Source organism: Kwoniella shivajii, chromosome 2 (assembly GCF_035658355.1).
Source record: "Kwoniella shivajii chromosome 2, complete sequence".
NCBI classification, from domain to species: Eukaryota; Fungi; Basidiomycota; class Tremellomycetes; order Tremellales; family Cryptococcaceae; genus Kwoniella; species Kwoniella shivajii.
This window is the reverse complement of record NC_085909.1, coordinates 266,520-286,805: the sequence shown is the minus strand read 5'-3', so window position 1 is coordinate 286,805 and position 20,286 is coordinate 266,520. Positions and strand designations below refer to the sequence as shown.

Below are 20,286 nucleotides of genomic sequence, written 5' to 3'. Positions count from 1 at the left end.
CCAAAAAACTAGACGACAACATCCTATCGATATGAAGTTCCATGTATTAGCTTTGACCGCCACCGCCCTCATTGGCCTTTCCACAGCGGTTGCAACCCACACTAACACCGACCCTCGCCGAGATTACCATCAAGCTGCGTCTTTGGAAGCTCGAGCCAATTATCTTAGAGTCCGTCAAGCTGTGGAAGATTCCGCCAATAATGCCACAACTGTAGATCCTTCCACTGTAGAAGACTGTGAGGAAGACGATGACGAAGACACCTCCGACCTCGATACTACAAATCTCTCTGCTGTCAACATTACTTCCTCCATCATTCCCCAACCCAATCAGACTGCTATTGCAACGTCAACTGAAGGTGAGGATGATGATGATGATGAGGATGATGAGGATGAAGATGACTTGGAATATTGCGATGACGAAGAAGAAGACGATGTTTCCAGTGATACAACATCCACTGTCTCTCAAACTGCTGCTCCCACAAACACCGCTTCCCCTGCAGTTACCGCTTCCGCAATCGGCCAAGTACAAGCCGCTGCTGTCTCTGCTCAATCCTCCAGCGTCGATGACAGTTGCGGTGGTGTGAGTTATTTCTTGGTCTAAGCGGGTAATCTTGCTGATGTATGAATCGTTTAGATGACCACGATTTATGTCACTGTCACTGCTGGCAAAGCTTCTACTCCTGTGGCTTCAGGGGGATCCAGCGCCCCCGCTGTGACCAACGTCGCTGCTGTTGCTACACCCACTACGTCTCCAGTTTCCACTTCTACAATTGTTGGTGACGCTACTGGTAGCGCTGCCGATGAAGATGTAGAGGAAGACAACGATGATGATTCGGTAAGTTGGACAAAATGCATTAGTGAAACTACGCTGATTTGATATACAGGACGACTGCGAAGACGATGTCGAAGATGTGGAAGACGCAGATTCGGCTACCTCTACTGCTGCCGCTGCGGTGGCTACCGAGACCGCCAGCCTCGACGATGGAGATTGCGAGGAAGATGTGGATGACCAAGCAGTCTCTTCAGCGTGAGTCCTTTCTACTAGAGTCGCATACCACAAAGAGCTTATCGTTCTCCTTGCAGCAATTGCACTTCTTTACAAAGCACCTCTGCTACTGCTACCGCCGTCAATACGACTGCCACCGACACCGTTATCGCATCCTCCATTTTTGCCAATGTCACTTCCAGCTCTGATTTTGCGACTCCTTCCGCGACCAGTACCGTCTCATACACTGCAACCTCATCTGAACTTACAGAAACTGCTTCTGTTACCGAATCTTTGTCTGCAGAGTCTGCGTCAGCATCAACCACCGAGTTGGCGGCTGTGACAGACTCCACCGCTAGTGGATCCACTACTTCTGATGATCAAGGAGTTACCATCACTGCTGAAGATGCAGCAGCCACAACAGAAGCTGCTCTTGTGGGCAAGAGACGTATTACGTTGTGGGCTTAATTTAATTGTAGATCTGATCACACCAATGATCTCCACACGAAACACCTTATTCGGACAATAGATTCCCTTCATGCTATTCCCTCGTTGTTTATACCCCATACGTCCAAAAGAAAGCGCAAGTCGCTCTGAGAAGCATAGTTATCTAGAGTATTGACTGCTACAAATGACATGCATCTGCCGGGTTTGATGATAAATAGACACATGATTTCGCATAGTATCGTACACAGTATTAAAACAATAACATGAACTTTACAACTACAGGTAATTGATTCATCCACAGGTAGCGCGACAGCTATCGACAGCTTGATCAGAGCAATGGTTAGCTGCTCAAGTTCAATGATAATAAATCGAGACAAAGGTACATCACTCACTACCGCCTCCACGTAAATCTCCCATAGTCATAAATCCCCTTCCTCCAGTACCTCCTGCTCCGCCCCCTCCCCCACTAGGACCCCCGCCCGAGCCAGGACCGCCTCCTCCGTTTCCTCCATGTCCACTCGGTCCACCACGGCCTGTATTCGTATTGCCAGAGATATTGGATGATCGAATGGAAGGATCAGTCCACGATGCGGGATTGATGATGGGCTAGCCAGAACAAACAGTTAGCTCATCCGTTAAAAGACTTTCACGACCGTGACTGACGCTAATCAACGTCTCAACAAAGAGATAAAGAAGAGAGGCATAATTGGAAGCTTGGTTGGAGACTCTGCTGATTATCGGTTGAGTGCCAAGTGTGCCGGAAGAAGACACGTAAACAGGCTTTGCGTTTGACATGGTTAATCCCTGATGATCTTATGCAACGAAGGGGAGCGATAATACTGGTGACGATACAGGGTGCAATCAGAGTTCCAAGTATCAAAGTTGAGTGTTGAACGAGGTCATGAAAAGAAAGAATGATTAGATAAAAGGGAAAAACAAACGAAAAGAGCAGGTAGATTGCGCTTTGCCACCAAGAAATAACGGAATATAAACATCATCATTTTTGTTCAACATTTCATTTCAACATCATACTCATACAGTCCCATAAATTAATCATATCCAGCCGTCCTGCTCATGATCATCATTGTCTATCGTGGACAATACAGACCTCGATCAGCTGATTTGCACATTCCCTGGAAATCATACGCATATTTGACACACCAATAAAGCTCGTTTCATTGTACTCCTCATCCTGCAACTATTGGCCTATATCCAGCTATTTTCGAAAAATTGGCTACGATCGTCACTTTTGCTTTACGGTACCGGCTGTAGAAATAGGGTCTGGCCAATCTTCTTGGGTTTTCGCCATAATCACAATCATAGTATCAATAGATTCTTTCTAACACTTATAACAGCTCTCAAAGGTGATGGTAGGCAAACCGGTGAGCTATCCTTACGTTATGGTCGCGGTAGGATTCAGTGCTATTGCTGAAGATAGATATCGGTACAGCTGCCTAAGAAACTAGTGGTGCTGGGAGATGGTGCATGCGGGAAGGTACGTCATCAGTGACTTCTCGTCGCCAACGTGTTAGTCGACCTTGCCTTCTGTTATTGATTGCGCAACTGTTAATTAGACCTCGCTTCTTACTGTCTTTACGAAGGGTGAGTATGTTGGGCCGTGTCAAAGGTAAGATCTTGGGCTCACAGTCTGAGGGGCACGTTCAGGCTACTTTCCTACGACATAGTGAGTGCAAAGCTTTCGTTGAGAGTTCAACGGACCCGCTGACATATTCTTACGAACTAGTGAACCTACCGGTCAGTCAATTCCAACTCCAAACCGTCGACATGGATGCTAACTTTTCTGGTATCGAGATAGTCTTCGAGAATTATGTGGAAATGATGCAAGTTGACGATCAAACTGTAGAGTTGAGTCTGTGGGATACAGCTGGTAGGTGACATCGCAATACAATCATACGTGTGTCATGCTGAGTGAATGCAAACTCAGGTCAAGAAGACTTTGATCGACTGCGCTCATTATCTTACGCCGATACACATGTGGTTATGGTATGCTTCTCAGTACGTATGAACGGGAATAACGGTGCGAATGCAGCTAAGATAAGTTCTCAAATAGGTGGATTCACCCGTCTCTCTTGAGAACACTGAAACCAAGGTAAAAACTACATCATCCGGAAGATATGGAACGCACTGACAGGTCGGATTTACAGTGGATACACGAAGTGGATGAGTTCTGTCCAGGAGTCAAGATCATACTAGTTGGTTCGTGCCTTTCCCTCGCCTGATCAACGTAGTGTTCGTCTGGAAAGCAGTCGCTCATGTTTGAGTATAGCATTGAAGTGTGATCTTCGTGAAGATTTGGAGATCAAAGAGAAGCTTGCCAAACGTTCACAACATGCTGTCACGTACGATGAGGGTTTATCCGTTGCAAGAGCGATTCGTGCCAGTCGATATCTAGGCGAGTCCCAATCCCTTCATTTCACTATTCTCGATGTACTGGCCGGATTCGCTAACGGTTATATGCAGAATGTTCGGCAAAGCACAATCGGGGGATCCAAGAAGCCATATATGAAGCTGCTCGTGTAGCAGTCGGCAGTCGCCCGAAAGGTGGTGGTGGCTCGAGTGGTAAGTTGAGAAGTGACAGTTGGAGAGAAGGGAAATGTGTAATCCTGTAGAAACTCGATGTAAACTAGCCTATAATTTCTTCGTCTCTCATCCTGTCCCGTGTCTGTATATGAATATATATATATATATATATATATATATCATCCCCGCATATCCATCTACCATGGTACCGCGGACTGCCTTAACGATTGAGTCTGCATTATGCCTGATTGAAATCGGAAGAGGTTTGTCGAAGAAATAGATTTGAATGCACAAGGATTGCTTCAGGGATATACATACAGCAATGCAATATACATAACATATCTTACTCATCCTACCTGTTGATTTTTTCCGTTGTTGTTGTTGTTGTAGGATTTCTTAAAATAGCCGGATTCGCTCGACTTTTGATAAAAATCAATGGAAAAAAACCCTTAATCACATTTATTATTAACAGAATCAAAACAAAGCCTAATTTTAGTATTGGAATCATTCATATTTTGGCATTTCTTCTCTTCACTGTGAAATCTGCTGTGCATAGATAAATAGACACCCTACAACGCTCGCTACCAAATCATAATGCTCTGTGTATAGCTCTTGGACTTTCATCTCATCCTCTAAGACGACCTGTGACGCGCCTGCGGAAGATAGTGAGCTGGGTCGATTAGTTTTGTTCTTACTGTGAGTTCCGAAGTGATCCCTTGTTTCTACGTGACTGCGAGGAATCTTCCAAACCTTTCCTGACTGAGAGGCTATGGACCACGACCCATTGGTTGTCCAGAGGTACCAAACCCTGCCCTGTGCATCTCATTCGAGCATAGTGATTTCGTGTGCGCTGACAGCGCCTTAAGATCCTGTATTCGGAAAACGTTAGTCAGAAGACGGTCAAGGACTTCGCGATTCAATACGGGCTTCGTGAGCTAGCTGGAGGCGCAGCGACCAAGCGCAGGTTATTGCTGCATTGTACGTGAGTGCGGTGCGTCTCGGGACTATGGTCAAACTCATATGCGCTATATGTCGGCCGCTCATCGGTGACTTTTCCTTAGTCGCGATAGGCCCATCGCAACCTCAATAGTACCTGTCCACAATACACAATGTCCTCAGAAGAGATCAGAACTTTCATACCGCGTCGTAAATCACGCGATCATCCTATGTTAGGACGGCCTTTCGCTTCTAATCAGTCAAACATGTCACTACCAACTTCAAGGTCTGTCTCTGATTCGTATACGTCCTCCCTCAATCCTAGTTCACCTATAGCCTACTCTTACCAATCGCCTCATTCCCGCTCGCCATCCCCTTCTAGGCTCAGTGGGCCCGATTTATCCAAATACACTCCTTCACAATCGTCAGGACGAAGGAGATCGACCTCTAGTCAAAAGACCATCGTACGGCATCTACGGCCATACTTGACTCCCAAAATCTTGACCTCAGTCTTTCTCTGGACAGTAGCTCTGTTGATAATACACCGGTATATCTTTCCTCTACCGCTGCCCAGCCTTACGATCAACACACTGGGCAAATCAGCCGATCACCATTTATCGTATCGATTCCCCCAACCTCCACTTCGCACTGGTGACGATCTCCTGGACTCTGTAAATCCTCTCTGGCGACCTTTCGCCCCCTTACCCCCTCCGGACCCACCTTTCCCGCGACTGCGACCGACTAAATTCTTGCCGCCTCGTTGTCTGGAACAATGGTTCGCGGATGGAGAGACACTCTGTGGGAAGGGGGAGATGGGAAAAGAAGAGACACTGGATGCCACCTGGCTATGGGTGAACGGCTCCGATCATCGTTGGCGAGATAGTATGGTACATTGGCGTACGGTGGAAGGCGTATATTCGCCAGAACACCACTTCCGGTAAGTTGGCTGCTTACTTAATGTGACCTCTCTGCTTCGCTCCTTACTGATCTGATCTGTCGCAGTGAACAAAACGAATTGGTTCATTCCATGCGGTCTGTTCTTGACGCCCTACCCGGTCACCTAAACACGTTTCATCTCATCGTAGCAGATTATCCATTTGATGTTCCCGGTGACATTGGTTTACTGCATGACTCCATCATTCCAAGCCTTGAGCAAGAAGCTGCCTTGCATGATGCTCGACGTCATCCTCGTGGTCGACAAGTCGACGAGGTCTTGAATACCAACCCAAATATAACGGAAAGATTGGTGGAGGCTCTGTCGCCTGCCTTGGCTGCGTATCTGACCGAGACATGGCGTGTGGCGCAAACTCCTTCATGGCTGGATTTTTCTCGTCGAGACAAGACTAGTCCGTCGCATCCCTTTCATCCCTTTTCAGCTCATAAATACAAAGACGGTCGAGGGGATTTAGTACGGGCAGAGGCCAATTATCCTACGCTGCGTTACGCATCCCATACAGAGATCTTCCATTTACCCACTTTGGACAGGGACGGGATCACAGAAGAATTAGGAGAGCGTGAATGGAAAGAACGAGAGTGGCGTAAGAAAGCACTCCCGTCTTTCAACTCAATGGCTATAGAAAGTCGAGTTGGGTGGCTTCCAGGTCTGGTGAGTGAACAATGCGTTGACAGCGCTAACGGAACAGGCCGATGTCACCTTATCACTCAACGATGATTTTTTCCTTTTGAGACCTCATGCGGTTAGTAAACAAATCGAAAATGTTATTTGGGCCGCGCTGATGACTTCTGCCTCAGGTATCCGATTTTCATTCGCCGCTGTACGGATCCGTGATACGATTTGATCATGGCGTGAGTTCTCAAGTCAACCTGCTTAGATCAGCACTTATGTCTTCATAGTTTTACCAACAAGTCCGCCCGATTCTCGACAAGAGTCGTTTCAATGATGCAGGAGAAGTCGGTGGGCTGTATCATGCCAATCATCTCCTTTCCCAAAGGTTCCCTCGACGTTTACGGCCATACTTTGCGCATGTACCCAAAGTCATCACAAGGGGTTTACACCATGAAGCGAGCTTAATGTTCAAAGAGCCGTTGGCGGAGAGCAGTCAGAGGCGTTTCCGAGAGATGATGTTAGGAGAGGGAGATATACAAATGCAGTGGCTGCTTACATCCTTGAGGGTGAGTTACAAATTGAGCTTGAGTATGCTAACTTCATCAGGTGGAACGATGGCGAGAAGCTCTTCTATGGACCTACATCGTCGCCAACCTTGGAACACTCGGAGACTCTCCCGGGATGTGGAATGGTGTGGCAAGAACTGAATTGAAAGACATGTTTGGTCTCAATGAGCAGGACGATGATGTTATCAAAATTGAAGTGCATCGAGGTGAAAGATGGACTTTGGAGCCTGGTCGAATGGCGAAAGCCTTTGAACAAGCAGGATGGGAAGCGCCAAAAGCGACAGAATTTCTGTTTTGTGAGTACGCTGGCCCACATTTCAAATCGGACTGACCATCTTATCAGCTTCAATGGATGGTCATATGCCTCCAATTTTGAAGACTGGTACGGATCCATCCGTTAATGAGAGGTAAGTAGTTCCGTCGACAATCAAGACTGACAGGTTAGATGCGTACTCGACTTGGACCGGTGTTTTGGATCTTTTTGGGCTCGAGAAGAAGACGTTTCAGCTGCCGACATGTTCAAACGGCTCGCCTTCTCGTATCCTGAATGTGGAGACTGTCGTGAGTCTTTCATTTCCGCCGTACGAATCTTGGCTAAGCTATGTGCACAGTGACTATGGCTTTGGTGACTGCTTCTGGACCTTTAGGTCTGTCTGCGTTCTTTCCCCCAAAGGGTACCACTTTCGAAAATCAGCCTCTTGCTCCCGGTCAATCGTATCCACGTTATCTGCCACCACCACACTTGCCTCTCACACCGACGTGGCATGAAGCAGACTTTTCCTTGGAGACTGTCATGTCAACGACGGCTCTTCCTGGAGAATCTGTCAACTTGCGAGAGTTCACCATGAAGCTGCTTTCACGATATCAATATTTGTCTGGTGAGTAAGACGGCATTGCATTGATATCGAGCTGAAGCTGATCCCTTACTAAACGAACGTGCAGCCAAATCCGTATCACATTTCCATATGCTTAAATCGGCTGAGCATGCTCACAGAGTGTTCAAGATGATTCAAGATAATCCTCAAGTCAGTATATTAGGGCTCAACGATGACATTGAGGAAGACTACGAGGAAGTCAAGGACATCATGCAGGAATGGTTCGAGCTGAGATGGCCAAAGAAGGCCGTGTGGGAACGAGATTGGGATCCTGTCAAGGACAAATTAGAGGATTGAACATTGTAGTCGTAGTCACATCAGATCAATGCATTGCATAGCAGGTGCTTGCAGGAAACGGTCGCACATGCAAGATTGTAAGGGTAAATAGAGTGCATATTTTAGTCATTTTTTAGGATTTATACATTGGAAAAGCAATCTACCTGGAGATTACCTTAATGGGATGCCAAAAGCGTCAAGCTTGATCGGAGTCAACTAAGTACAAGGAAAAGATGGATGGGAAGAACAGCAGAATGATGGATGTAAAGATCGGATCAACAATGTTTGAGGTTGACTGCGCATGTACATCGTTCAGCGGGTATCAGAGGAACGCAACTCCACAATAGACTCACAGTATGTACCGAGCTCATAACCGCTCTTGCCCTGCATCCATCCGTTACAGTATTGATGGATGTAGTCAAGGTTGTTCTGTGCAGCACATCGGCCTTCACCGGCAGCAGCAGTAGCAGCGCCAACAGTTAGTCCTTTCGACCAACCGTTATAAGATCCGATGGCCTGTCGCAACATTTAGTCACCTCGGAGAGACGAAGCATAGGTAAAGACTCACCAGCAAAACATTACCGCCATTGGCATCAATGAGATTGGTGAAAAGCTAATAAACGAGAGTCGTCAGCAACCAAGCTCGAACTTCATTCATTGTGGAGAGGTTCTCACTTCAGCAGCACGTTGGATGTTGAAGTCGATATCGTAACAGCTAAAGCTTAAACATCAGCATCTGTCATTAATTAGATATTTCATAGAACTCACTTTCCACCAGGTGCACCACCGCAATTCACCGAAGCTAATTGCATCAATCCTGCTTCACCGTTGCCACCAGTGGCCGCGGGATTGCAAGTGGATTCTTGCATAGCGAAAGAGGCAAGCATAATACCCTTGACTGCAAGCAATTATGTTTAGTAATCAGGAGAATGAGCTGATACTGAACTAATGTCACTCACTCCCATATTGAGCAGCATACTGGTTAAATTTGTCAATATAAGGTCCGCAAGGAGCAAAGATGCCATCCGCAGAAAGCTCAGCGGCGATAAGTTGCTCGGCGGTGACCATAGGAGGGGTCCAGCCACCACCATCAACACCGCAATTGAGCCATCCTTCGGCACCGTTGGGAGCGCTTCCATCAGCGTTGGAATAACCACAAGTGCTGAAAGAACGTTAGCAGTGCTCCTTCATGTTGAGACGTACCCATCAGTCATAGACAGGATTCCGTAATTGGATGTTGAACCACCCCCTGAACCACCAGAGTTGGAAGCAGAGGTGCTAGCGGCAGCCCAGGAAGAAGTAGATGTTGTGGTGACAGAGTTTGCAGAGGTCGCTGTCCAGTCATCACCACCTTGGGAGGACTAGTCGAACAGCTCTTGTCAGCTCATCCATTGTTAATAACGCACTGTTTTGGATGAAAAGCTGAACGGATTAATGTACTTACAGGAAGATGACCCCAAGCCTGATTGTTGTCTGGTTGAGAAGCGGCAGTCGTAGAGGTAGCGGTAACCGCAGACGCAGACGCAGATGCCGAGGAAGAAGCAGGTGCAAGAGAGGAAGAAGCTGCTTGACGGGGTCGACATTTTTGACCTCGCTTCTTCACACTCTTTTTGATGATCCTCTTGGCTTCGGCGTGACCTGCATTGTCCCTAGGAGCAGCGGCAGCTCGAGGAACGGTTTCTCCATCTCTGATATGTCGAACAACATTGCCAATACGACGATGTCGGACATGGGGAGGATGAGGTGCGTGAGAGGACGCTGATGTCAGAGCGAGGAGAGGGAGGAAAGCGGCGATGAGGGTGAAAGCTGATGGTAGCATTCTTGTGTTATGATGTTTGGTGGTCTCGAGAGGTGTAAGGTGTGAGTTGTGAGAGTAAAAGACAGTGAGGGTGGAAAGAGTGAAATTAGTTGAGATGTTTGAATCGTTTGATGAAGTATGAGCCAGCGCCTGATTCTTCAGGTATCATGCAATTGATAGTTGAAAAGGTGAAGTAAGGTCGTTGTACTGATCGAGCGAGGTGGTCAGTGACACTTGTGAGCGAGGCTGCCTTTGATCGGTCAGGGAGAACGAATGAGGGAAAGAGGGTAGACGATGAAAGTAGCTGAGAAATGGATGAGCAGATATGGGATGAACGATGAACGAAGAGGGAGTGAGAGAGAGAGAGAGAGAGAGAGAAGAAAAGAGGGTTCAAAGTGTTTCATCCCACTCACTTTGTAAAATGACGTTGTCTTTTTATCCAACTACCACAGATGAAACAAATTTACAATGGGGGAAAGGAGGTCAATGCTCAAAGGTATGATGAATCTCGAAGGGATCCGTGCTTTTTCTTTTTCGTTGTCTTGAATTCGTTGTTTTCTCGTCAAATGCTAGATGATATACAGATATTATTGAGATCAATTCTTATGATATGAGGCTTCCACTCTTGTTCAGTGTTCAGTCAATTGCTAGACCAGCCGTTCCAAAATTGGTTGTGTATATTCTATTTTTGCCAAGACGTACAAGACTGGGCTGGTAAAATAATATAGAATTGGATGGATGGATATCGGTCAACTAACAATCAATCCGCAATCTCATTACTACTGCGAGTGTGGGATTAAGGAAACACAGGGAGATCTTGGTTTCTTTTAGTGTGGTGGCTCATGTATTGTAAAAGGGAGGGGAAGAACAGAGGTGTGTGCTTTCACATCTTCACTTTTCGATCTTCCCTCATACAATTATCTCATCTCTCCCGCTCAGTAGTTCCTAATACCACTCAAATGATTTCAACTTGAACTGGTCTGGGCGCCAAGCCGTCAAAACCGGCAGTTTCACATGAAAACGCTTTCTGTTTGTTGTTTGAGGGATCACAAATGACCACTATAGAAAGCACCATAGCATCGCTTCGCCCCTTGATGTACGTCAACAAAGCGAAGGGAAGGGGATGATGAGATGGGGTTTATCACTCACCACTGCATTGCCCCTGGTCTACTTGCAATGACCTGTGTGACCTATGTACCGCTTTTCAGGTATGAAGTACCATGTTGATTTCGTTGGCTTGTCACATCTTTCCACAGAAAGTGTGCCGGAATCTGTTTAGCTTAGAAAACCACAAGGTGAAACAAACACCCCGATCAGGGGAACAAAACAAAGGTTAGGTTAGGTCATATGACATTTAATAAGTATATGCCCTGAATAACAGATATAAACGAAACCAGTCGCGTGAATGAATATCTTCAAGCTTGCCGTAATGGGCAGCCAAACAGAATGTTCATGGTCGCATGCATGTATGATGGTGCATACAATCATTCATCTTTACCATCGCTAAGTATGATTGCTCCTCTTCTCCATCGACCGACAAGATCCATGCCGGATATGCTAGATTGTCACCAAATCAAAATCACCGGGGATTGGTGAGATAATTCAGACTAATAATTCTACAACATGTAACCAGAAACAAATACCTCATTCCGTGCTTTCACTCAATACCAAATGAGCGAGCAGCAATTACAAATATACAAGACAAGTGAAAAGGTTCGGAACAGACAGGCTAATCATCATATTCACTTGCGTCGTCATCGTAGTCTTCTTCCTCCTGCTCCGTCACTCTGGGCAGATGTGAAGGACTGGACCTTCCGGACTCATCCCCAACCGGCATGATTAACACCTTTCCTTCTTGTTCAGCAATGGTGAGAGGGTTAGGACTGGGCGATTCCGGGGACAAAGGTTCTCCTGTCGCTCGTGGGCTCAACAGTCCAATGTCCAGACTCTCTCCAAATGAGCCATTACCTGATAATCCAGGGAAGAAGTTTTCGTCCAACATCATTCGTTGAGCCAACGATCCGAAGTCGAGTGTGTCTGTGTCCCCGGTCTGAAGCGGAATCATGAAGTCTGAGAAGTCGGTCGTTTGAGGAAGAGGACTTGGAGGTGGTAGATGAGCGCGTCGTTCACGCTTCACTCGAGGTGTACCTTCGACCTTGAGACGCTGCATCGTGCCATCGATAAGATCACGTGAAGCTGTCGAAACTCCGGTCGACTGAGGTGAGAGCGCTGCTTTCGCTGCGGCCCTTCTCTCTCGAGCGGCGCTTTCTTCTGCTCGAGCCCTATTCTGAGATCGACAGAACTGGTCATATCGCGCATAATGTCAACAAGGAAAGCAACAGCCAAGGATGATTGATTATACTCACTCGGTATGATGACGTGAAAGTTCTGAAAATGCCAAAGAAATCTTGACTTTGCAGAGGTCTACCCATCTCTTCGCCTTCCCCGTAATATGTTTCGACATCTCGAAGATCCTTGTCAGCAGCAATGATACCATCTCTTAGATCTTGCAATCTTTCTTCAGCCACAGCGGAGAAACGGAACATCTTCTTTGTGTAACCGTCAACTCCTTCTTCAAAGTTGTTTCGTAAAGAATCTCTAATTTTGCGTATTTCATCGAGCATATGTTTCGAAGTGCCTTGCATATCAGCATAGTTGACTGAGTGCATAGAGTTGTCAGCGACATTCATCGCGTTACAGATATGCAGCCACTCACCTCGAGATGCTTCCGAGGGTTTCGCTAACTCTTCCATGAAACCATCCAGATCGGGGAAATGCTGAGAGACAGTCTTTTCCAGGAAATGTAACAAGTTCCCCCCGCCGCTCGATTTGGTGTCAACCAGCTATCGATATATCAATGTTAGTGTGCCTACGCATTCATGTATACTTGCAAGACTGACTCTATTGATACTGGCAATCTTGAAACCAAATGCACCACCAGCAAAATTAGTTCCGTTTAGATAATTACCGATGGTAAGGATTACGTTAAGCAGTCTCTGGAAGCGCTCCGCATGTCGGAGATCGTGACACGCGGCCTTGAGCGTTATCAAGCTCTGCCCAATTTATCAGCACAAGTCTTCAGAAATGGGGATTGGGAAAGGCACAAACCTGTTCGAGGAGATCCATGTTTTGAGCAAATCGAACTTCGAATAACATCCCCTTGACTCTGTCGTTGAGATGGGGGAGTTGAATCAGTCGGACCATAAGTCGATCGGCTGGATGAAGCAATTCGAGCTCGGATTCAGTATCGGCGGAGTGAGTCAGGAGTTTACCTCGCTAAGTCATCTTTAGTCAGATCTTGTTCTTAAGATACCTACAGGTCGGATCACTTACGTCATCGTCATTAGGCAAAACGCCTTGCAGTTCACGCAGGAAGGTTTCAGTACAGAGTTCACTGGAGAAGTTCGCAATAGCTTCCGACAGCCTTTCCGGGTCCTTGAAGCTTTTAGCAGTAGATCCAGCCATGAGAATTTCTAATGCAGCTGTCAGCAACCAGCTTGGGAGTTTAGGGACGACCTACCAATTCTCTTCCGATGATCAGGGCCGAGGACACTTTGAAGTTCAGTCTCCTTTCTCTTTTCTATAATTCGACAGTGTCAGTAACCACGCGAATACGATGTCCAGATGAAGCTTCACTTACTGACAGCATCATAGATGATCTCTTTTGCCTTGAACTCGTCTTCCATTTCATCCCACAAGTTGACGGCTTTCATTTTATCCACCAGCTCACTCTCCACCTCATCACCTTGACCCCAGATTGTCTTTGCCAGTTGATTTTTGGATACTTTTTCCCATTGTAGCTGCTTCATCTTCTTGCTAGCAATGAGACCGATATCTTTACGGGAGTCATTGGATCCGTGTAGCAAAGAGCTGAATGATCCGAGAGGGGCTCGAGCGACTGTAGGGAGGGAATTTGGCGATATTGGGGCTGGAGGTGGCGGAGGTGGAGCTTGTGCTCCAGCTGTCTTTTTGAGCGATACACCGCCTTTGATACCAGCCAGAAGACCTGACATTCCTATCGACGAACCTACGGGTGGGCCAAACACACCAGGTGGCGGCGGAGGTGGTGGAGGAGGGGGAGAGGTTATACCTTCCACAGCTGCTCCACTTTGTACGTAAGCGAAAGAAGGAGGAGGCGGTGGGGGTGGTGGTGGGGGTGGAGGCGGGGGTGGGGGAGGAGGAGGAAGTGGAGCTGCTGTCGACCGTCCACCAAAATCTTCTTTGGCCTGACCCAGACTTCTTCTGCTCTCCGGTCCCTCTTGAACGGTAGGCAGACTACCGGACTCTTCTGGAAGAATATCCTCTGTGTCGATCCCGTGTCGAAGTGATTTGGCTCTACTGAGAACTTGGACTCTAAAGCTATCACGACTACCAGGGGTGCGAAGTTCGTATGACATGCCTGAGGTATATCCCGTGCCATCAGTGCGTTGGGTAAATTGACTATCTCTATAGTCATCATCGTCCAGCTCGTCGTCAGTAACCAAACCGGCGGGAGCCGAAGAACTTCGGGATAAAGCTTTGAAGCGTATCTCCTCGAGGAACCTAGGAGGAAGACCTGATTTCTTAGATTGACGATAAATTGATTTTTCTCCAACTGGAGGAGCATTGGCGTCGAATGCTCGTCGAGTAGGTGTGAGGTCGTCTCGGATTCGAGCAGTACGCGAAGATGAACCATGCGGACGTATAGGAGACTGTACCATTAGCTTCAGTCACAGTTTGAAGACTCACCACTGAATCTGCTCCTTTCGCTAGTGTGTTTTCGATGTGCGCCCTGACGCGCTCTTCTTCCGCGTCCATGAATTGAGATCCTGACAGTACTTTCTTTTCTCGATGTGTTTCCCTCTTTGTACTCTTTACCTCTCCTTTGGCCTGGCCTCCCAAAGCTACCTTCTCTGCTTCCATTACTTCAGCGTCCTCGTCTTCCCCGTCGTCCTCAGAATCATCCTCCGCAATGGTCGAACCAGGTCTGGCTGTTTTCCTTTTGGCTTTCCCCTCAAGTTTTCTAATCGTCTTTTTCCTTTCCCACTGTTCTCGCAGATCATGTATGAGTTTCTTCCTATCGATGGGACCATGTGTCATCTCTTGCACTTGATCCAGGTGATTGGTTTCACGAAGCATGTTGAAGAGTTCTTGTATATACAATTCAAGATCAGCTATGCGTTGCTCGTAATCCCGTTTCATTCCCTCCATTTGATCGGTCACAGTTTCCGTAGCAGCTCTTGATCGTCTCAACTTCTCCTCCAGATCAATCACTTGAGCTTTCAGTTTACCAACAAGCCCGTCGTCACCAGCAGATACCTCATCTTGCAGATTTCTCTTCTCTTCCTGAACTCGAGCAAGAGCGACTTTAGTGCCTTTGAGCTCTACCATAGCTTCGTCGAGACGGTCTTGTTCGATGAATTTACCAACGAGATGCGAGACTGATATGCCGAAGGCACGAGAGAAGTCTTGGCTGAGATCGGGAGTGTCACTCATGACAATGCTAGTTATGAGTTTGTCTAGCAGTTGAAAATATCTGGTTTTCTCTTCGCCTTCACCCTTGATTAGCAGCAGGTGTCTTAGCGAGTTGAGAAGATATGCACTAGCTTTGGAACCTTTGGTCATCTGCAAGAGTGCGCGGAAAACATCTTCAGGACTTCTCATGGACTTGAGCATTTCCCTATCCTCTGCGTCGATGAGATCACGACGATCATTCTCCGCTTCTTCTTCATATTGCATGATCATGCGAGTCGTATGATCATCGTTCCACTGTTTGACTTTGTGGAATACATTAAGGAGACCTGCAGTCTCTAATTGGGCTCGAACAGAACATCTTGCTTTGACTTCTTTAGCTGATGTCAGACCTTGAACGAGGCAAAGCATCGTAACCTATTGTAAAACCAGAGTCAGTCGCTTTTCAGGCATTCAGTCGTAAAAGGTACGTACGCAATAATCCATTAAAGAGTCGTCATCCATTCCTTTCAGATCTTTGCTCAATCCTACCATACTGCCCATTCTCCCTCGACCGTCGATGGTTGCTTCGAACTGTCGTATCCAAGCGTCAAATCTGCCAACTTTATACGCGAGATCTGCAACGCTTGCGTTTATCTGCTGCTCCAGAGCGGTAAATCCGGATAGCACAAGTCGTAGACCAAGACGGGGGTTCAAATCGACGTCGAAGTGGCAGAAAAAGACAAGGATCTCCCCTGCTATTTTTCGACAGACTATGTGAGGAGAAATCAAGGAGGCGACGATAGCGTTGATGATTTGTGGTTTTTGAAATGCGTCATGCGCACCGACCTATATCATCAGCAACATTTCGGTACAAGTCTGCTCACTTTATTGCCCAAAGACCTCCTCAAGCATTTCAACAGCTCCAGCTCCAATCCTGCATCCACTGGTCCTTTCCCCTTTCTATGAGTTATACCATTCAGATAATTCGCGAGGACAACTTGTCCCTGATGTGCCATAAAGTTGTGCATCCAACTACGAGTCAGTCATCAGCGAATATCGTATGAATATTTGTAGATTCGACCTACTCGAGTGGCTCTGATCTTAAGCTGATATCTAAAGCCCTTAAATGATCTGCTGTTAACTTCCCATCCAAAGCTTTCGTGAGATACCACTCAGCGGTCGTTCTGTCCAATGAACGAGCATCAACCCTCTTTCCCTTGCTCATCTTATTCAACTCCTCTTCTTTCCGTCGAGCCAGCTTGGCATTTTCAAACCTATTCCGCGCATCCGCCTCCACCATCTGCCACTTGGATTCTACAGGAATAGCAGCAGCAGTTTTAGCTATGTTGGATATCGTGGATGATATTGAGCTTCTTGACGATATTGATGGAACTCCTTTAGGTTGAGAAGTGTCTAAATCTCTGTTTTCCAATAGTTGCTGAAATAAATGTTCCACCTCGGGATCCGTTGGGCGTGGAAAGTGAAATTCATCTTGTCTCGGTGTATGGGGAACGAGAGAAGTGGTTGAAGCGGATGCGATAGGGGTAGATCGACCATTAGTTGATGGATAGCCATGCCGGCTAGATACACTTGATCTTGCAGGAGGGGCACCGTCAAAGGTGGGATATCGACCGTCTCGATTAGGACGTTGGGAATTGATTGAAGAGACAGATCTGATGGATATTGTTTCGGGATCCTGTAGTCCGTATCCAACGGCATAAGGATGTGTTGCTTGACCACCAAAATCTTGAGGAGCTGGAGATCTACCCATACCCTGAGTATTCTGAGAGACGACGGAAGGTGGCTGATAACGTATACCTGTGGTTGAAGATGTATCGAGGACTATTCCAGGTTGGTTGTATCTGACTCCACCGACAGCTTCCATTGTGATCCTTTTTGAAGGACCTGCGAGATCGGGTGAAATCCTTCCTGCACCAGGATCTGTCATGTTTGACCTTCTATCTCTTTCCACTTCGTCTCTATTTGATCTGCGCCTACCAGAAGGCATGGGCAGATCATCCGTCCTTTTACTCTTATGACTCGGTGTGCCTCGATCAGTCAACATGGGATTTGTGTTTGGAGGACTAATCATTCTGCCCGATACGTCATTACTACTCCTTGACGATGGTCCTGCGATGGGCGGAGGTCCAGAAGAGGGCAGTTGGTTGTACGGCACGGATGACCCGAGACCGTTGGGCGAAGGTGCGCCATGATTGGATGAAGTTGAAGCTGATGATCGGTGCTTTTTACCAAAGAGCGAAGTCATAACCTAGTAAATTCATAGGTTCATGAGCATGCATTCTGCTTGTTTCACAAAGTCATACGACTGTCCTCAACTTACGGCTCACTATGCTTAGTTAAGCCAAACGACCAAACATTTATAGGTCTGTCAAACTGATATCTAGAATCTCAGCTGGTCTAAGTCGATTATTCTGTTTGCTTTCAATTGAATGTGCAAGACGTGTTGTGTTGAATCTTCGCGTCGCCACCAAACCTGTTTCAATGTTGTGTGATTGGGTTGTGACTTTTGTGGTATTATAGTTCGAGACCGTTGGGAAAGTGAGATTATAAATGGTGGCGATGAGTAGCTTAGATCGTGATGACCGACTGCTTGTGATGATACAAGGATATTTGGAAGGAAGGTATGAAGCGTGTCGATATGTCAATATGATCAATATGATCAATCAATTCAACAATAATAAAATGATAATGTGAGATAAAACCCCTGAATTGAAGATATAACCATAAAATCATATCAAAATACACGCGACCCCTTTGTCCTTTTTCAAACTACCATTCATCATCTTTATCAATATTATCATGCATAGCTCTTCTCGCTCATATCAAAGGTAGTCCGCGAATTACGAACCATACGCCCATCATGTCATTCTACCTCGCCATAGTCTCCCCGCTTGATTCGCCGTTGTTCGAACTCTCCTTTCCTTCAGCTAAACCACCTCCTGGGACAGCATCATCGGCTGCCTCCACTTCCTCATTCCCTTCTTGGTCGACTTTCACAGCTTCAAACGGATCAGATCTAGGTGCAGATGGGCAGACTGGAAAGACAGGTGGTAATCTGGGGCTGCTGAGTGGAGAGACAAAGACCGGTCCAGAGAGGGATAGAGCGATGTGTCAGATGATAGCGCATAAAAGTTTAGATAGTGTAGAAGAGATGATGGAAGGTACAGGTAGTCTGTGAGCATTCAGCATCTGTTGTTATGACAAATTGGAGCGCACAGTCTCACATAATCTGAACAGATACCTGAAGAATATTGATCGGCATAACGAGTGGACGGTATCGGCTTTCATAGCAACTAGTGGTATGTCAAAATGTTCCTCCATTACATCTTAATATCCATCCTGACATGTGATGATATAGTCAAATTTGTCCTTCTACATGACATTAAGAACGATGATGGAATACGACTGTTCTTTTTGGATGTATGGGAATCCTATGTCAAGGTATGGATTCCCTGACATTGGTTGCGAAAATAAAAGCTAATCATCGTAATCATACAATTGACAGATATTGTTAAATCCATTTCACACCGTCAATACACCTATTCGAAATCCAATGTTCGAATCAAAGATACGTGCAAGTGCAAAACGCAATCTGTGAAGAAACGTATGAAACTTGTGTATGATAGATATATCAGTTCATCAAGATATTGATAATGAGGTTTTCACCCGTCATGGGCTTTTCATGCATGCTATGATATTGTCTATTGAGACGGTATTTATGCAAAGTCTTCAGCTTTACCGGACTATAATATGTCAAATGTCAGCTGGCAATCGAGAAAATAAGAAGAATCGGAAGTCACTTACAATGAGCAGACCGACTACACGATTGGAAGGAATAAGTTAGCTTACACCGCCTGGTTATCGATATATTGATCTAGACTCACCAATAAGACCGAAGAGACCAAGCACAGATCCGAAGATCTAAACAAAGCGTAAGCATTGATCCATGAGGGCGAGAAATCAAAAACTGAATTACCTCAACGATGAGAATTTTGACGAAGAGCTGAGGATCAGCAGCATCTGCAAGTGCAGCGGTGGAACCGGTGACACCGACTGAAACACCACAAAGCAGGTTGCAGAGGCCAACAGTCAGACCTCCCCAGAACAGAGCGAAACCTGCCGGTAATACACAACAAGTCAGCTCGATTCAGTAAAAGCAGTTGTGAGAGGTGGAACAAAGCACTAACCGGTGTAATAATTGTTAGTAGTGTACATGTTCTCCACATCGCCGTTGATTCTCGAAGAATAAATGATAGCAATGATGACACCTGTATGAAGACCATAACTCAATTAGCTCATGACACAAAGATGATGAGTATTGAAGACTTGCCGTAGATAGCGACAACTTCACAGAAGATGATACTACGTGATTTGGACCACGAGTCAGCATGGAACTTTCGATAGAGACTCGATATTGGACCACTTACGAGATCAAGTTTTTCGTTCTGATTCTTGGTGCTCTCACACCTCCCCCTAGAATAGAAGCACCAGTAACGAAGATACCCCTGTAAGGACCATCAGTCTGAGATTAGCCAAATGGATGGAGGTGATTATGTCAACATACCAAGCAGCACCCGATACACTCAAACCGATACAAAGTCCGATACCCGTCAAAGCCCATGCATAAGGACTAGATTCTGCGAGGAATTTACCAGGGTTAAATGATTCTCCTTGACCTGCATTCAGTGTCAGTGAAATATTATTATTTGAGAATTGTTATAACTGAATATACCTGTAAAGAGAAGGTAGAGACCGATGACGGTGGCAAGGGATGTCGAAGAGACGAGTAAGCCTGAAGCGTAGTATCCCATTTTGATGAGCCGTATGAACGCAAGATAACG

At 46.3% G+C, this 20,286-nt stretch overlaps 9 protein-coding genes across 9 annotated transcripts; 5 read left to right on the top strand and 4 right to left on the bottom strand.

Moving 5' to 3' along the window:
- Positions 1-31: 31 nt before the first annotated feature.
- On the top strand, positions 32-1,453 carry IL334_001481 (uncharacterized protein; the record flags this gene model as incomplete). The annotated part of the gene is made up of 4 exons (XM_062933238.1): positions 32-580; positions 635-835; positions 885-1,027; positions 1,084-1,453. The coding sequence occupies 4 exons, from the start codon at positions 32-34 to the stop codon at positions 1,451-1,453; spliced, it is 1,263 nt and encodes a 420-aa protein (XP_062789289.1).
- Positions 1,454-1,723: 270 nt separating this feature from the next.
- On the bottom strand, positions 1,724-2,227 carry IL334_001480 (uncharacterized protein; the record flags this gene model as incomplete). The annotated part of the gene is made up of 3 exons (XM_062933237.1): positions 1,724-1,755; positions 1,825-2,038; positions 2,096-2,227. The coding sequence occupies 3 exons, from the start codon at positions 2,225-2,227 to the stop codon at positions 1,724-1,726; spliced, it is 378 nt and encodes a 125-aa protein (XP_062789288.1).
- A 572-nt stretch (positions 2,228-2,799) lies between these two features.
- IL334_001479 (uncharacterized protein) lies at positions 2,800-4,062 on the top strand (the record flags this gene model as incomplete). Its single annotated transcript, XM_062933236.1, has 11 exons — positions 2,800-2,814; positions 2,883-2,927; positions 3,007-3,034; positions 3,098-3,116; positions 3,177-3,187; positions 3,249-3,320; positions 3,378-3,448; positions 3,504-3,542; positions 3,598-3,649; positions 3,720-3,845; positions 3,914-4,062. The coding sequence occupies 11 exons, from the start codon at positions 2,800-2,802 to the stop codon at positions 4,060-4,062; spliced, it is 627 nt and encodes a 208-aa protein (XP_062789287.1).
- A 1,113-nt stretch (positions 4,063-5,175) lies between these two features.
- Positions 5,176-7,453, top strand: IL334_001478 (uncharacterized protein; the record flags this gene model as incomplete). The annotated part of the gene is made up of 7 exons (XM_062933235.1): positions 5,176-5,846; positions 5,912-6,494; positions 6,553-6,606; positions 6,662-6,715; positions 6,764-7,042; positions 7,215-7,338; positions 7,386-7,453. 7 exons carry the CDS (start codon positions 5,176-5,178, stop codon positions 7,451-7,453), a joined length of 1,833 nt encoding a protein of 610 aa, XP_062789286.1.
- Positions 7,454-7,557: 104 nt separating this feature from the next.
- Positions 7,558-8,214, top strand: IL334_001477 (3-O-alpha-D-mannopyranosyl-alpha-D-mannopyranose xylosylphosphotransferase; the record flags this gene model as incomplete). Its single annotated transcript, XM_062933234.1, has 3 exons — positions 7,558-7,603; positions 7,654-7,920; positions 7,985-8,214. 3 exons carry the CDS (start codon positions 7,558-7,560, stop codon positions 8,212-8,214), a joined length of 543 nt encoding a protein of 180 aa, XP_062789285.1.
- Positions 8,215-8,468: 254 nt separating this feature from the next.
- On the bottom strand, positions 8,469-10,012 carry IL334_001476 (uncharacterized protein; the record flags this gene model as incomplete). Its single annotated transcript, XM_062933233.1, has 8 exons — positions 8,469-8,488; positions 8,547-8,709; positions 8,762-8,806; positions 8,869-8,908; positions 8,962-9,091; positions 9,153-9,355; positions 9,397-9,554; positions 9,638-10,012. The coding sequence occupies 8 exons, from the start codon at positions 10,010-10,012 to the stop codon at positions 8,469-8,471; spliced, it is 1,134 nt and encodes a 377-aa protein (XP_062789284.1).
- A 1,708-nt stretch (positions 10,013-11,720) lies between these two features.
- IL334_001475 (uncharacterized protein) lies at positions 11,721-17,690 on the bottom strand (the record flags this gene model as incomplete). Its single annotated transcript, XM_062933232.1, has 12 exons — positions 11,721-12,293; positions 12,358-12,650; positions 12,708-12,834; positions 12,892-13,044; positions 13,100-13,267; positions 13,325-13,464; positions 13,512-13,571; positions 13,632-14,682; positions 14,768-15,859; positions 15,917-16,015; positions 16,309-16,456; positions 16,510-17,690. The coding sequence occupies 12 exons, from the start codon at positions 17,688-17,690 to the stop codon at positions 11,721-11,723; spliced, it is 5,085 nt and encodes a 1,694-aa protein (XP_062789283.1).
- Positions 17,691-18,305: 615 nt separating this feature from the next.
- Positions 18,306-19,043, top strand: IL334_001474 (uncharacterized protein; the record flags this gene model as incomplete). Its single annotated transcript, XM_062933231.1, has 4 exons — positions 18,306-18,619; positions 18,683-18,744; positions 18,804-18,886; positions 18,951-19,043. The coding sequence occupies 4 exons, from the start codon at positions 18,306-18,308 to the stop codon at positions 19,041-19,043; spliced, it is 552 nt and encodes a 183-aa protein (XP_062789282.1).
- A 118-nt stretch (positions 19,044-19,161) lies between these two features.
- On the bottom strand, positions 19,162-20,256 carry IL334_001473 (V-type ATPase, C subunit; the record flags this gene model as incomplete). The annotated part of the gene is made up of 9 exons (XM_062933230.1): positions 19,162-19,188; positions 19,250-19,263; positions 19,330-19,366; positions 19,422-19,561; positions 19,633-19,713; positions 19,776-19,807; positions 19,873-19,950; positions 20,010-20,121; positions 20,178-20,256. 9 exons carry the CDS (start codon positions 20,254-20,256, stop codon positions 19,162-19,164), a joined length of 600 nt encoding a protein of 199 aa, XP_062789281.1.
- Positions 20,257-20,286: the final 30 nt, after the last annotated feature.